This window comes from Dunckerocampus dactyliophorus, chromosome 12 (genome assembly GCF_027744805.1).
Source record: "Dunckerocampus dactyliophorus isolate RoL2022-P2 chromosome 12, RoL_Ddac_1.1, whole genome shotgun sequence".
Taxonomy (NCBI): Eukaryota; Metazoa; Chordata; class Actinopteri; order Syngnathiformes; family Syngnathidae; genus Dunckerocampus; species Dunckerocampus dactyliophorus.
In genome coordinates, this window is record NC_072830.1 from 16,471,477 (window position 1) to 16,485,912 (window position 14,436).

At 40.2% G+C, this 14,436-nt stretch overlaps 1 protein-coding gene across 4 annotated transcripts in view; it reads right to left on the reverse strand.

The window, feature by feature from the left end:
* The window catches only part of grik4 (glutamate receptor, ionotropic, kainate 4), a 418,260-nt gene that overhangs the window by 31,984 nt on the left and 371,840 nt on the right, over nt 1-14,436 (reverse strand). For all 4 annotated transcript variants that reach the window (XM_054795183.1, XM_054795185.1, XM_054795184.1 and 1 more), the window contains 2 exons: nt 11,522-11,629; nt 2,991-3,194 (listed from right to left, as the gene is read on the reverse strand). In XM_054795183.1, the coding sequence (XP_054651158.1) occupies nt 2,991-3,194; nt 11,522-11,629 (312 nt within the window). The remainder of the gene's footprint in view (nt 1-2,990; nt 3,195-11,521; nt 11,630-14,436) is intronic.

Below are 14,436 nucleotides of genomic sequence, written 5' to 3' on the forward strand. Positions count from 1 at the left end.
TGGTTCTGTTGCTACTCTCTTGTTAATAAATGACCATGTGGTCAAAAGAGCTTTCATTTCATGTTTTCATTTCCACTTTCTCATGCACTCCAAAAGGGAGTCCAGCTTCTCCAGCTTCAGTAGTTCCTCGAATGGATATTCTTGCTACTTTTCCCAGTTTTTTCACACATCTTGTCCTCCTCTACCTTGCCTTTTAGGCTTTCCACCAAGGGATATAGTTAACCTCACTACCTGGTTGGCATATGGCGACTTGACAGCAGGCTTTGTCTTTCATCTCTATTGCACAGGTTGCACTTATTTTGGTACACTTAGCAAGATTAAATTTTTTTAAAAAGACTCTATAACAATGGTGTGCATTTTTCTTTTGTACTGGGGCTCTAAGGCGCCACATGACCTCCCTTTAGAGATGGAACAATAACAACATGAGTCACTCAGCATGAAAACACAGTTGTTAAAGGCCAGCTACATTGACATTTGAATCTTCCTCAAGGCTCATTATAGGACTTTAACCCTTAAGAAGTATACATGCTGTCAATCATTTGACAAAAAAAGGTCAGCTTCCAAAAACTGCTGTAAAAATATGATATATTTGCTATATATGAATTCACCAGCGCTACACTTTCAGCAGGGTCCTTGAGGGTGCATGGGAGTTTGCCCAACCAGTCTACATGTGTTTTGTGGACTTGGAGAAGGCATTTGACCGTGTTCATCGAGGAATTCTGTGGGGAGTACTCCGGGTATATGGGAAATTGGACCAGCTAATTCAGGCTGTTTGTTCCCTGTATGACCGGTGTCAGAGTCTGGTTTGCATTGCCGGCAATAAGTGACCAATGAATAACCCATTTCCAGTGAAGGTTGGACTCCACCAGGGCTGCCCTTTTTCACCGATTCTGTTCATTATTTTTATGGACAGAATTTCTAGGTGCAGTCAGGGCGTTGAGGGGTTCCGGTTTGATGGCTGCAGCATTGAGTCTCTGCTTTTTGAAGATGATATGGTCCTGCTGGCTTCATCCAGCTGTGAACTTCAACTTTCACTGGATAGGTTTGCAGCCGAGTGTGAAGCGGCCAGGATGAGAATTAGAACTTCCAAGTCCGAGTCCATGGTTCTCGCCGGGAAAAGGGTGGAGTGCCATCTCCGGGTCGGGGATGAAATCCTGCCCCAATCTACGTCCCTCACCTACGGTCATGAGCTTTGGGTAGTGACCGAAAGGACAAGATTGCGGGTACAAGCGGAAGCCAAAATTAGTTTTCTCTGTTGGGTGGCTGGGCTGTCCCTTAGAGATAAGATGAGAAGCACTGTCATCCTGTAGACCCAGTACACATTGGAGAGACTATGTCTCCCAACTCGCATGAGAATGCCTCGAGATCCACCGGGAGGAGCTGGACGAAGTGGCCTGGGAGAGGAAAGTCTGGGCCTCCCTGCTTAGGCTGCTGCCCCCGTGACCCGATCTCGGATAAGCGGAAGAAGATGGATGGATGGATGGATATACAGTCAAACTTGTCTATAGCGGCCACTAGAGGGAGACTGCAAAAGTGGCTGCTATAGACAGGTGGCCTCTTTAGACAGGTTGGCGTCCAGTTTGAATGTTGACCAGTAGAGGAAAAAAAAGAAAAAAAAAGGGAAAAAAATAGCAGCACGGACAGGGACAGGAGCAGGATAAATAGACTGATCAGGAGAGCGAGCTCTGTCCTGGACGGTCCTTTGGACTCCGTGGAGGAAGTGGGGGAGAGAAGGATGTTGGCTAAGCTGACATCCATCATGGACAACACCTCTCACCCGCTACATGACACTGTTGTTTCCCTGGGCAGCTCCTTCAGCAGCAGACTGTTACACCCACGGTGTAAGAAGGAGAGGTTCTGCAGGTCCTTCATACCGACCGCTATCAGGCTCTACAACACCTGAACCATTTTGTATTCACTATGTCACTATGCATTCTTTACTTGTGTATCTTGCTTGCTGCTGTAACAAGTGAATTTCCCTGCTGTGGGATTAATAAAGTACTACTACTACTACTACTACTATTTGCTGCGGGGGATTTTTCAGTGGCTGCTATAGGCAGGTGGCCGTTCTATAAAGGTGGCCGCTAAGACAGGTTTGACTGTATATGAATTCTGCTTTTGAGGTTTTTAATCCTTTAAAGGCGAGTATGTTTTGTAACTATTTTTACAATAAAAAAAATCCAAAAACTACAGTAATAACTAGGGATGCTCCGAATGATCGGCCACTAATCAGTATTGGCCGATTTCAGGGGACTTTGCAATTGAAAAACAACTATCTTTTCCCCCTAAACGGCACCTCTGGCCAATAGCACCCATCAATAAATAGAAAGCGGGTAAAATCCACTGTATGAGTTGCTGGCACCAGCATCGTTCAAGCATGAATAAAAACACTAACAGACCTGCCAACCTTGAAGAAATTTGATGATTAATCCCCCCTGCCTCTCACGCCCCTTTGACACCTCACTATTTCAGAAGCACAGACATAAAGGATTGTATTAGTTTATGACAGTGCTTCTCAAATAGTGGGGCGGGTCCCCCTGGGGGAGCGGTGGTGAACAGTCGGGGGGGGCGTGAGAGGCAGGGAGGACTTTCAATAATAGTGCAGACCTGCCAACATGTATGAATTTGTCATAGTCAGCATGCAATTTGACTCTCGAATACGCTTGTATGCTTCACTGCTCTCCATTTTGTTGCATTTCACTGGCGTTAGTTTCAAATTGAGTCTGTGCAGTATAGATAAATAAATATATATATTATCAGTTTCTCAATAGCATTTCAAATTGTCTCTAGAATCTTGTCAGGGTTTTGAGGTAACTAGTTGTACCTTTTCCAGATCTAAAATGCGACATGCATATTTCTAGGCTGCCAGCTGCCACTGTGCTCCTGAAGGTTCATTAATGTACTTTTCCCCAAAGAGTATTTGTATTTGAATATTTGAGAGATAAATATGGTAGTTTAACATCATACAACATATGTGTGTATTTACATACCCTCGAAATGAGCTCTCCAACCATGCCAGCCCATGTTCCGTTAGCTCCAGGGACTCCATAAAGTCCATCCCCCACCAGCCGGATGCGATACTTGAACTTCAATATGTCTGCCAGCTCCTTCAGCATGTCCACACAGAAGCCTTCATAGCGCTCATTTCCCTCCAGGTCCTGGTGATTGGGCCGCAGCATCACATAGGGATTCTCCTGGATGACAGAATAACACACTTCATGTCAGACTTCCAACTTCTGGAATCAATTTCAATTGCTGTATTGACCCCAAGATACAGTCGATACATTCATTTTTCCAAGACCGGTGTTCGACAAAAAAACAAAATGGGTATTTCTCACAATTTTCATAAATACGTATAATAAATTAATCTTTTTAGAAATTATATTAAAAAGGATATATTTCTTAGCTGTGTGACAGTTTGATGACTCATTGATCACCATTATCTTAAATTTGCTATCCCTCCGTGCCCCCAAGTTACTGAACTCATTCAACACCAAAGATATATTTATACCTATTTATATGTCTTTGTTTATTTGCGCGAGAGGCAAAAAGAGGTGATGACGCAGCTGCACACTAAAAGATGCCACTTTTCAAGCAGTTTTAAGCCATAAAAACGGCTACATGGTGGAAGAAGTGCATTTGAGCTTGGCATGGATCTTTTGTATGTAAACACACTCGACAGCAATGAGGAAGTGGAAGTGCATGGAGGAGGGTAGCGTACAGAAGGTTACGCATTGTAGGTAAATTTTAACGCATGCACACCCACACAAGAGCGCGCACAGGAATGCACACGTGTTCATTTGAGGATCATCTCATGTCTTGACGGACAGCCAATCCATCCATAACCCTAAGGATGTTTGAAGAAGTTTCCAATGACTGTCTTACTGCATCCAACCTCAGAAAGCTTTTTTTCCTTTGTCATAAAGAGATCATCACAGTGTGAATACCTGACAGAAAATGACATTGAATCCACATTTTTGTCAAGATTTTGGCTTTTAAAGGCGGTGGTTTGGAACTTTTAATCAGCTGATGAACAGTCAATTTCACTTTTTGTCTCACTCCCATTTCTTCTTTTTGCATTTTGAAGCTCTACTTAGAACCAACAGTGCAAAATGAAAATTCTCTCAATTTTTCAACTTGTTTTAAAATTTTGATCAGGAGTGAATATAAAATAACAAAAGCATAAAAAACTTTTACAGAATAAGAAATTAAAAGAGATGTTTTTTTTCTGTGAAAAAATTGTTTTCATGTCAATTTGGTATTTCCATACCTGCTAACATTTGCATTTGAAAATAAGTGATTTCTGTAAAATAAGGGACAGTGCGGGAAATTCCACCAGATTCCAACCCCCAACTCAACAAAAACATGACTCCACCTACTGTGGTGCAACCGTATTATTTTACCTGCAAGATTTTGAAGACCTGACTTTACCGGTTACAGGATGTGATATGCCAATGTTGCCCGAGTGTGGCTGAGTGGACTGCAAGGTGGACTAGTCCGGCAGGACCGGAAGCATTTTTCTTTTTTACATTAAAGTTAAAATACGGGAATGAAGGCACTGGGAAAGATGAGCAAAATAAAGTAGTTTTACGATGAAAACAGGGGGGTTGACATGAATGGGTATTTCTTACGGCAAGGTCAGGGTCACAACCACAATGTGTCATTTTATTGATGAGATGTTAGTCCAAACAAGCTTGGTTCCAATTATGTACAAAAAAAAAATAGCTTTGACACTTTCTGGTGAGTGTAGTCTGAGTGTAATAAGTGATTAGAACTCTTTGGATGCAGTGTTTTAGATGGACTTTTCTGCCCGCCAAGTTAAATTGTGAAAGTGTCTCTCTTTATGGTGTAATAAACTTCACAGGCAATAAACACAAATATTTTACAGTCAGCAGGAATGGATACAACAGTCTTTTTTCTCTATAAAAGGTGAAAGTTGACGTTAAAATGAAGCGTACACATTTAAAGAGTGCAGTCGGGGAAGAAAAGGTCTTCTTTAGTTGTTGATGTTGCAAGATTTTACGAGGTCCTTGCTGCACTATTCTTCAAATAATACAACTGTCAGGCTCCAGTACATCTAAAATGCTGGTGCACTGTTTACACAAGCCAGCAAAAATACGTCTTGTAACAACACAGGATCAGAATGCTTTGTTTTGCTGACTTGGCCCACTTCTACTAATACTATGTAGGGTTGGCTCTTTTGGGACAAGACGCACTTTTGCCAATAAATCTAAACACACACAGTTACCATGCGCTTTGTTAACATACATGGTCATGTTTGTGCATACGGAATGCCACGAGACATATAGTAATTAGGCTGTATATCTAAAGCACTGGTTCCCAAACACTGTGTGCCTCGGGATCCAATTACCAATATCACTTCATTGGTCTGAAAATCGTCTTAGTTTATCTTGTATGGTTCATATATTGACTGTAGGCCTGCGACTTATAGCGACAGGCAGAACAATTACATGCTCTTCCACTAGATGGCAGAAGGCACCTTATTGATAATAAAAGCCTACTGAGGAAAAAGTCCAGTCTGGATAAATGTCAGTCAAGATAAACTATTGTGCTGGGAGAGGCCCTGGATGATTCTAAAATGTTTAATCATGCTGCAGCTGCATTGCAAAGAGAACGACAATACACTATTATTAATACAAGTAATGTGTTAAGTATATACCAAGGCTATAGTCACTTGGTAAAAAAACAAAACAAAACCAAAAAATGCTATAAGGAAAATATATCCCTGTGATAACTGGGTTAAAACACCAACACCTCCAGGGTCATATCTACTGGAGGCACATTGCGCACAAGGCACAATATAAATGCTAATTTCCAATGGAGAAAAAATAACAATCAAGAAAAAATAACAACGGGAACGCTTACTTGCAACATCCTCTCAAAGCGAGGATGATACATGTTTGCATCGTGCAACATGTAATTATGTGGCAACAACATGATTTACGTCCACGCCTCGTGTGGATTTATGTACGTGAACAAGGGCCGCATCATTGGGGGTTTTACGAGCAAAATGTTGATGTTAAAGCTTTTACATCCTCTCTTATGTGCTGATCAACACCGAGTCGTAAAATTAAACCTAGCGATCATCCGTCACCCAAAGCCTACAGGAATCAATAAAAAAAAAAAGAGTCTGTCGTTTATGTTTGCTGATGTGTTGGCCTGATGGGGTCATGCTGGGGTTTTACAATCACATTTTCTTTTTTTCCTCTCCTGTCAGAATTATATTATTTCTAAATGAAGACATATTTTGTCTGCAGGTGAAAGTTTAAAGCCACTCTTAAGTTGATAACCACCACAAAACCAATCAATAAACCCTCATTAACCAGCAATCCATTCAGGTTTTTTTTCCATAAGAAACAATGGAAATAGAAAACTGTTCCAGGGTCAACCTGTAGCTATTCAAACTGCCCATGAGAACGCGAACAGCTATAAATGTAAAAATAAGTTCATGTTTTGTTGATGGGTAGCGAACCTCACATTCAGACTGCACGAATTCCGCTTTTGAACAATCTAAACCGTCATGAAAGTGTACAAAGAAGTTAAGCATTGTTTATATCAGGATGTAAATCAGGGGTGTCATTTTCCAGTCAGGACCACATAGTGAAAAATGAAAGGACGCAAGGTCCATTTGGATATTTTGTAAAGCAACACATGTAGATACCGTAAAGCACCGTGTATAAACCACACTTTTTTTCCACTGGTAAGAAGCAAAAAATCGGGGTGCGGTTTATTCACGATGACAGGTCTGTGACCAGACGCAGAAATTGACGAGAAGCCCATTTTAGAATAGCCGTCTGTGGGTCAGACAGTTGCTTTGACTTTAGCGCCCTCTGCTGTACAGTTGCTGCAAATGCTTGTGTATGCAACTAACTTATCTGACGGCTGTCTGTATTTTCACACAGTGAAACGATCTCTATATACACTGAAGCTAACCTAAGCTAAGTTTATTCAAAGTCACACTGAAGCAATGCAATAAAATAATAATAGAGAAAGAGAAGCAGTGAAAGATAATCATCTTTGAAACATCTCTGAAAATTGCAAATTTCTTTATTTTGATTTTTTATTATTATTATTATTATTAATCTGTGCTTAGCCATAATATTAAAGATCTAGATGCCGCAATTCAGATTTCTCCTTTATTGTTCTTTTTGAAATTGCTTAGTACCTTTACACATGTTGATTTGAGATGAAAGAGTTGGCAAACATTTATGAACTAAAAAATTTTTTTTCCCCGCCGTGAGCCTGAAAATGGGGGTGCGGTTAATACACGGGTGCGGTTTATACACGGTGCTTTACGGTATGCTAAGAAGTTATATGGATTTAAAAAAATTGCATCTCAGCTTTGTGATATAGGTGAAAAAGCCTATTACTATCAACTTCACACTTTGATCTTTTTCCCCTTTTTTGATGTTTTTTTTTTTTTATTTTACAATTACTTTAACTTTCTTCTTAAGTAAACCTCAGAAATTCAGAAATATTATAAGTTTTTCCCAACCTGATTTTCCAAAAATTGCAACGTTATTTTTTTTGTTTGGTTGTCATAATATTACAACATTTAAAAAAATCATTTTTCTTTAATATTTCAACTCAATGATATTAAAATTAAGTTATTTTTCCTCATAATATTGCAAGTTTATTTCCATAAAATTGTGACTTTTTTCTCTTTAGATTTGGACTTTATTCTTATTCTTGGACTTTATTCTTTATTCCATTTCTTATGCTGTTTTTTTTCCAACTATTTCAAATTTTGTCTTGTAAATTTTCTTCTTGTAATTATGACTTGCTTCCAACAATATTTTGACTTTATTCTCATAGCATTATAACTTACCCCGCAACCTAATTTTCCAAAAATTACAACTTTATTAGTTATTTTGTTTGTCTCACATAATAGTACAACTTTAAAAAGACCATGTTTTTTTTTCTTCAATATTTCAACTTTTGCTACTAAAACCTTCTTTTAAAATTACAACTTTTTCTTGTTAGATTACAACTTTTTTCTCTTAATATTTTGACTTTATTCTTGTGAAAATATTCGTGATTTTTTTCATTTTTTGCTGTTGTTGTTGTTTTTCAAAATGTTCTTGATAAATTATATTTTTAGAATGTGCCGTGCTCCGATAAAAAAAAGCCGCAGGCCCCACTTTAGACACCCCTGATGTAAATGCAATGAAACATCTTATCCATCTTAATTTTAATGACAATTTTTGATGGGCAGCTCACCTTACACGTGGACTTCATGCATCTTGCTTTTTACCATTTCCAACAGTCATACAAGTGCAAAAATAAGTGAGCCATGGTATATAGGCGGATGTAAAAACAATGAAACATCTTCTCCAGCTAAACTTTAATGACCGGCAGCTCACTTCCCATGAAAACCTCACACATCTTGCTTTGTAACATTATACTTTTCAAGTGTAAACAAAAGTTAACCACAGGTGACATTAAAGCATAAACAAATCACTCAATATTAAAGACAAATGCGGTGAAAAAAAAAGGGATTTTACTCACAGGTGAGCCTCACACGTCTCACTTTTAACATTCTGAATTGTCACTCAAGTGTAAAAAGAAGTTAACCGCTGTTGATAGCTAAAGATAAAAACTATAAAAGTGACATACTGTATGTGGTAATGCTGGGGTTTTCCTACCTTGAATTCATGTAATTTCTGGTATATATTCTCCTTTTTTTAAATAAAAATAAATGTCACAAAAAAAGGACAAAAAGCAAAACAAGCCTATAGTTAATGTTTATCAATTTTGTTTTGACATCTTGCATGCATGTGATTTGAATATAGAAATTTTATGCAGCTTTAAAGGCCCATTTTTGCCAAAAATATGACTTCAGAGGTTGCACATTATTCTAAATGGGCATGAAAAGCCTATTGAGGGAAATGCTAATGTCTTTTGCACAAACACACACGCACACACACACCCACACACACACACACACACAGGTAAGGATGCAGTTTAAGTTTGATGATAAAACAAAAGGCAGACTTTTTCAACCCGCCTCTTATTCCCAGGCCAAGAAGTCTGTGGTGGACTGATAAGTGTGTTGGATGACTCGTATGGGAGCTCCGTGAAAGACGCAACCAAGGACACAGGTGCACATTCACCAGCCACATTATTAGGTATATCCACACAATGAAATCATATGCACTTTGCAGCGGTGCAGAACTGCACTTTCTAGTATTCTGATTGCTTTATTTAGCTCAATGAAAGGGGCGCCACTACCATAAAGATAGTGTAATTCTTAGTCAGAAAGATCCACAAGCATCAGGGCTCGGGTATCTTCTGGTGCAGGACAGCAATGCAGGCCAACAGCAGCCAGAGGGAATGGAAGCTATCAAAATGCAAACAGGCTGTCCCTTTTTACGACTTGCCAAGATACTGCAACAAAGATAAAGCCAAATAACACACAACACATAAAGGCGATCTTTTTCTCACAGAAGCCAATAATTAGCTTTTTTTTTTTCCCAATTTCACATGCCTGTGCTTGCTGAGGTAATGAACAGGAGTGTAAACTCAGCATGTAAAAATGGCATCAGTGATTACAAACACATGACCTGGTAGCCCCGCTGGGAAGCAATTGTAAATTGTGTGACTGTGACAGCGATTGTGTAATAAAACTGTTGAAGGCGTAGAAGCTATGGAATTGTGACATGTGCAACCGCTTGAAGGAGGGGTTCATTATTACTTTTAAGTGCTAATTCAAGTGTTTGCAGGTAGAAACTGCTTGAGCTGCTGCACACCAGACAGATAAGAGCGACACTGCAATCATATCGTGATAAATGAGCGGCGATACGCCCTGAAAATTGCCCCGCAGTGGATTCCAAAGTTTGGCTGGGGGACGCTATATCTCTGAAATTAAATCAATCCCCCGAACTCGCACAATTCATTCCTTCACTCCCACGTTCTGTTGTGAAAGCAGCATCTCATTTGTTCTGACCCACAGACAGATAAACGCATCTTCATGCTGCCGTCTGAGTCAGTCTGGGTGTGTTCGAGGTTTCTTTCTTAAATTGAGTTTTTCCTTGCGAGCGTCTCCAAGGTGCCCTACACTGACTCTTGGTTGTGTTTGAGGTTTCTTTCTTAAAGGTAGTTTTTCCTTGCCTCTGTTGCCAAAGTGCCCCACACTGATTCTTGGTTTTGATAGGCCCATATGGAGTCTCGCTTCTGTTCTAGGTTTCTTCCTGAGAGGAAGTTTTTCCTTGCCTCTGTTGCCAAAGTGCCCCACACTGACCTTTGGTTTTGTTCAGCCCGCACTGAGTCTTGATTCTGTTTGAGGTTTCTTCTTCAGAGGGAGTTTTCCCTTGCCTCCCTCACCAAAGTCCCAATACTCAGTCTCTGCCCTGTTCGAGGTTTCTTCCTGAGAAGCAGTTTTTCCTCACTTCTGTCGCCAAAGTGCCACACACTGACCGTTGGTTTCGTTCAGCCTATAAGGAGTCTCGGTTCTGTGCGAAGTTTCTTCCTGAGGAGGTGTTTTTCTGTGCCTCCGTCACCAAAGTGCTCACACCGAGTCTCTGTCTGGCTTGAGGTTTCTTCCTGAGAGGGAGTTTTTGTCTTGCCTCTGTCACCAAAGTGCCGCACACTCACACCTGGTTTTGTTCAGCACACACTGAGTCTCTGTTGTGTTTGACGGTTCTTCGTGAGAGGGTGTTTTTCTGTGCCTCCTTCGCCAAAAGTGCTCACACTGAGCCTCGGTTCTCTTCGAGGTTTCTTCCTTAGAGGGAGTTTTTCCTTGCCTCTGTCACCAAAGTGCCCCACACTGACTCTTGGTTTTGTTCAGCCCACACTGAGTCTTTAATCTCTTCAAGGTTTCTTCCTAAAAGGTTGTTTTTCTGTGCCTCCGTCGCCAAAGTGGTCCATTCTGAGTCTTGGTTCTCTTTGAGGGTTTCTTTCTTCGTAGAAGTATTTCCTTGCCACAAGTAAGCGTTCAGTTGGTTTTCCTTTTCGACAGTATTAGCTCTGTTGGCGCTATATAAATAAAACTGGCTTGACTTACTTTTAAAGGTTAATGTAAATTCAAACTGAAGTGAGTGTTTTCCGTACACGAGTATTTAATGTGTTGCGGTTTTAAGGAAAATATAATATTTTAGGTTCCAAATGAAAATGAGGCCCGACCTAGAAAGCGTGTTTTTGCATTGTATTGCAGTTTTTTATGTATGCATGGGTCCTTGATGCCTAATATTGTCTGAAGTTCGAAGGGATTCTTATTCAAGAAAAAAAGGCAACAGGTAGCTGAGTGAAGGCACTGAAGCGCTCCTCACACGATCTATATTTACGACACACACGGAGGAAGGCTGACATAGTGAATTATTAGCTCCGGCTGATGTGCTGTGATATAGCCTCCTCTGAGGCACTTCGGGGCAAACAATTCACACCATCGCTTCCTCTCATCCCAAGAAGACCGCAAAATACATAACTGTTTTTTTAATATGGAAATTTCATAGAGGAGCTGCGTTAAGCGTTGGCTGTGGTGTATGCATGCTGTGCCACTTACCAGTATTGTTGTGATGGTGAGAGTCGTGTTGAAGAGGGTGTCCGTCACGTTGATGGATGGCAGCGTTTTCTCCATCGACAGTCCCGCTTCAGAGTGCCACAAGCCAATCTGCACACACATACAATAAACACACAGATCAGTCATTATGTCCAATGGGCAATCGAAACAGCCAGGAAGACCACAATGACCTTCAGGAAACTGAGTATGAGCAGACAGAAAGGTCAGAAATATGCCAGATGACAAACACTTCGGCGGTGTCTCAATTTGTGCACTTCCATACTTACACTTTCCATACTTATGCACTCAGAATGCAAAGTGTAAGTATGTAAGTGCGCGAATTGACTTTGTAAGATTGCAGTAGGAAGCAAAAGACAGCACTTGTTTGTTTCCTGAAGGAGCTGTTCAAGGCATGTGTTCAATCAGTGGCGGCATAATACATTCATTAAACCAATTAGCAGCGTTTCCTGTGGCAGGAAAACCCATTCTCATTCTTATTAGAGTGCGGATTTGCAACACTTGACAGAGCAGATGTCTCGCAAGTCCATCAGGGACAGAACTCATTGAAACTGTCGGGCAGATTCAGAAACAACCTCGAAAAAAAGCTAGGTGATTGGTTGTCGCATCGATTAGAGGCCAGTTGGATCAATACGCAGCCTGTGTCCTTGGGGAAAGAAACCATAACATAATAATACACAAAATAAGTCCAAGGAACTTGAAAAATGAGAAGAAGCCACTTCTAAACAACTGCCCATTCCAAGATCATATCAGTTCTCGGAAGATCTACGCTGTCACCTTAAAGGGATAGCTCAGATTTTTTTCACATGACGTTGAATGACTTCCCCATTAGCATCATAGTCCAATAACAGCGACTTACCCCTTTTTGTGAGGCTCGTCTAAGAGTGTCTTAGAATAGTCGGCTATTTGACGATTTGATTCTGAGGACTCTGATTTGACGGTCAATCTCGCCGTTGAATCATGTAAAAATGTCAGGTGATCAAGATTGCACCATTCTGACTACACGGGGGGGTGACCATGGCTGCTGCAGAGCATACATTTTTTCAAAGAATGTGCTAGTTTTTGTTGTAAATACTACTTTGATACAGAAACAGCCTATTTTACGTTAATGAAGAATTGAAAATGACATGTGTGTTTAACAGAAGACCTATACTTACCACGCATTCATGAAACCATCCGCTTCAAAGGAGCTGAGGTGACTTAGCGGCTCCAGGAAGTGAAGTGCAACTTGTGTCAGCAGCTTCTTACATATCACACGACAACAACCAACAGCGTATCATTTAAAACAGGTAAGATTGTTGCGGCAACTTCATTTTATAGCCCGACAGTGAATTTTAATGCAAGAAATGAGGCTGCAAACTGAGAGTTGTGGTAAGTTCTTTTTCAAGCCATGTTGTTCCTATTTTATGTGCACTTTTCTAATGTGTGCTGACACCTACCATGTTTATTTGTTTATCTGAGTGTTTTAGCCTTTTTCTGTGAGGTGGAGAAAGTCGTAAATGAGATGTTTATGTGTCGGGATCACCATTAGATAAAAAAATAATAATAATATTAGTCAATTATGGACAAAATCTAACAAATCAGATTTGCCCAAGAAAATCCTTTGTCGAAAACAGCAATAGTCGTCACTCTTGACAGTGTTTTGCTTTATCGCTTCAGAACAACGGAAGTCCACATCCAATTGTATCAGTTTAAATTGCATAAGATGGATTTGTAAGATTAAACATTTATACCGTGGTGGATCGCTAGCCTTGTTTTCCCCATCCATTGTCACCTGATTCAGCTTTTTCAACAAAACAACGATTATAATCTTGATAAAAACTTGATATAAAAATAACTGTTTTTCAGGCTTCCGTTTTTGCTTTTTCCCTTTCCAAAATCTAATTTATTTGCTCTGACCTTGAAGCATGTAAGTCAGTCAGCTTATTAAATCCTTTCCAAACTCTAGATCAGATGAAGAGACAAACCCTGACCCACAAAGACAAAACACAACCAATTTCAATGTCCTTGTCATATCAAATGTTTTACTTATATACCTGACACCAAAAAATATATAGCTTGAATATGTGGTGTCATCAGATAACACAGGAAATGTGCTTTTTATTACTTTTTATCCAAGTGCTGTTTTAATATGTGAGATACGCTACGAACCTGAGGCCACCTGCAAGCAGAATGACGCGACACACCACAAAAAACACATTTTTTCATGAAATATTCATGAGGAGCTCTGTGAAAATGTGACTCTCATTGAAAAACATTACGGTGTCAATTCGTGACAAATTTTTCTAATCATCCACATTCAAAATCCGTGGTCGAAAACATCAAGAAAACTTCCTGTTTCAAAACATGTCTGTAGAATACCATTTATCACAAAATCAACCCCACCTCCGTTTTGAATGTTGTATAGGAAGAGCAAATGATTGCTTCTAATTCAGCCTTGATGCATTGTCACTGGGTGGAATGCAAATGAGTTCTCTTGACTTCATGCTGGCACTCCTTTGGGGATACTTGCTGTTTGTTTGTTGGAGTCAGAGTGAAGTGGCGGAAAGTCTCACAAGAATAAACGGCAAGAAGCAGCGCAGACTGAGATTACCCCTGACAAGTTACTTACACGGACGAGGATCTGATATTACTCGTGTATATCATGATACAGTAGATCCCCGCTTTTTGCGGGAGTTAGTTAGGCTCCACGCCTGCCAGCGAACGGCTAAAATCCACGAGTAATTGACATGCCTATAAAAATGTCTATTTTTGACACATGGCTCCCTCCAACCACTACAAACCCTTCTGCTAGCTTGACATTGACGCACATTTCTGGTCTTCACAACAAAAACGGCGCACATTATATTTTGTCAAGCGGCAGCTAACAAACAAGGGTCTAAAAAAAAACTTCTTTTCAA